This window comes from Manacus vitellinus, unplaced genomic scaffold, assembly GCF_001715985.3.
Source record: "Manacus vitellinus isolate BGI_N305 unplaced genomic scaffold, ASM171598v3 scaffold_92_pilon, whole genome shotgun sequence".
In the NCBI taxonomy this organism is placed as follows: domain Eukaryota; kingdom Metazoa; phylum Chordata; class Aves; order Passeriformes; family Pipridae; genus Manacus; species Manacus vitellinus.
The window spans coordinates 509,807-511,077 of record NW_021940877.1 but is presented as its reverse complement, the minus strand read 5'-3'; the positions used below and the strand labels follow the sequence as shown (position 1 = coordinate 511,077).

General features: G+C 61.5%; 1 protein-coding gene across 1 annotated transcript in view; it reads left to right on the top strand.

The window, feature by feature from the left end:
- The window catches only part of EPHA2 (EPH receptor A2), a 24,755-nt gene that overhangs the window by 4,627 nt on the left and 18,857 nt on the right, over positions 1–1,271 (top strand). The window contains exons 2-3 of the mRNA XM_029965229.1: positions 26–156; positions 348–418. Of these exons, the coding sequence (XP_029821089.1) occupies positions 26–156; positions 348–418 (202 nt within the window). The remainder of the gene's footprint in view (positions 1–25; positions 157–347; positions 419–1,271) is intronic.

Below are 1,271 nucleotides of genomic sequence, written 5' to 3'. Positions count from 1 at the left end.
CCTGACGTTGTTTGGCCCCCCCCAGGCCTGTCGGGAGGAGCTGGACGCCGTCCTGGTGCTGTTCTCCTTCACCGACCGCGCGTCCTTCGAGGAGCTGCCGGCGCAGCTGAGCCGCCTCTCGGGGCACGGGCTCGTCACCGTGGTCGTGGGCACCAAGTATCCTTTTGGGGGGTCCCCACGAAGGGGGTTTGCACCCCCAGAGTCCTCCCGGGTGGGATCTCGTGTGGCTGAGAACGGGCGGCACCTCGTTACACTGATGGGGTCACGAATCCCACTGGTTTTTAGGGGGCTTGGGGGGGTCTTTGGGGTGTTGGGGTCTCCCCTGGCCCTGTATCACCCCCCCACAGGCACCCCCAGACCTCTCACCCCTTGGCATCTCAGCGGGCTGAGAACGGGCAACACTTCATTGCACTGCTGGGTTTGGTGGGGTCACAGTTCCCACCGGCTGTGGGGGATTTGGGGGGATTGTTTGGGGTGTTGGGGTCTCCCCTGTCTGTGTGTGTCCCCCCACAATGAGGTTTGCACCCCCAGATCTCTCACCTCTCCATCCCTGGGCAGGCTGAGAACGTGCAGCACTTCATTACACCCAGGGGGTCACAGCTCCGGCTGATTTTTAGGGGGCTTTGCCCCCCTACGGGTGGGTTGTGGGGTGTTGGGGTCTCCCTTGGCCGTGGGTGTCCCCCCGAGTGGATTTGCACCCCCAGATTTCACACCAGTTGGTGTCTCAGCGGGCTGAGAACAGGAACACTTCGTTACACTGATGGATTGGCAACTCCCACTGATTTTCAGGGGATCTGGGGGGATATTTTGGGGTGTTGGTGTCACCCTTGGCCCTGCGTCCCCATCTGCACCCCAACATTTCACCCCACTCCATCCCTGGGCAGGCTGAGAATGGGCAACACTTCATTACATGGCTGAACTCCTTGAGTTCACGGCATCCACTGATTTTTAGGGAGTTTTGGGAGGATTTTTTGGGGTGTTGGTGTCACCCGTGACCCCGTGTCCCCCCCCAGGGCAGGTTTGCACCCCCAGATTTCTCCCCACTCAGTCCCCCCTGCGGCAGAGCCCGTTCACAGCTCACTGCACTGATGGATTCCCAGCTCCCCCCGATTTTTAGGGAGTTTTGGGAGGATTTTTGGGGTGTTGGTGTCACCCGTGACCTCGTGTCCCCCTCCAGGGCAGGTTTGCCCCATCCCGTCTCCCCCCTGCAGAGCCCGTTCCCAGCTCGTCGCACCGATGGATCCGCAGCTCCCGCGGGGTTTGGGGGGTTT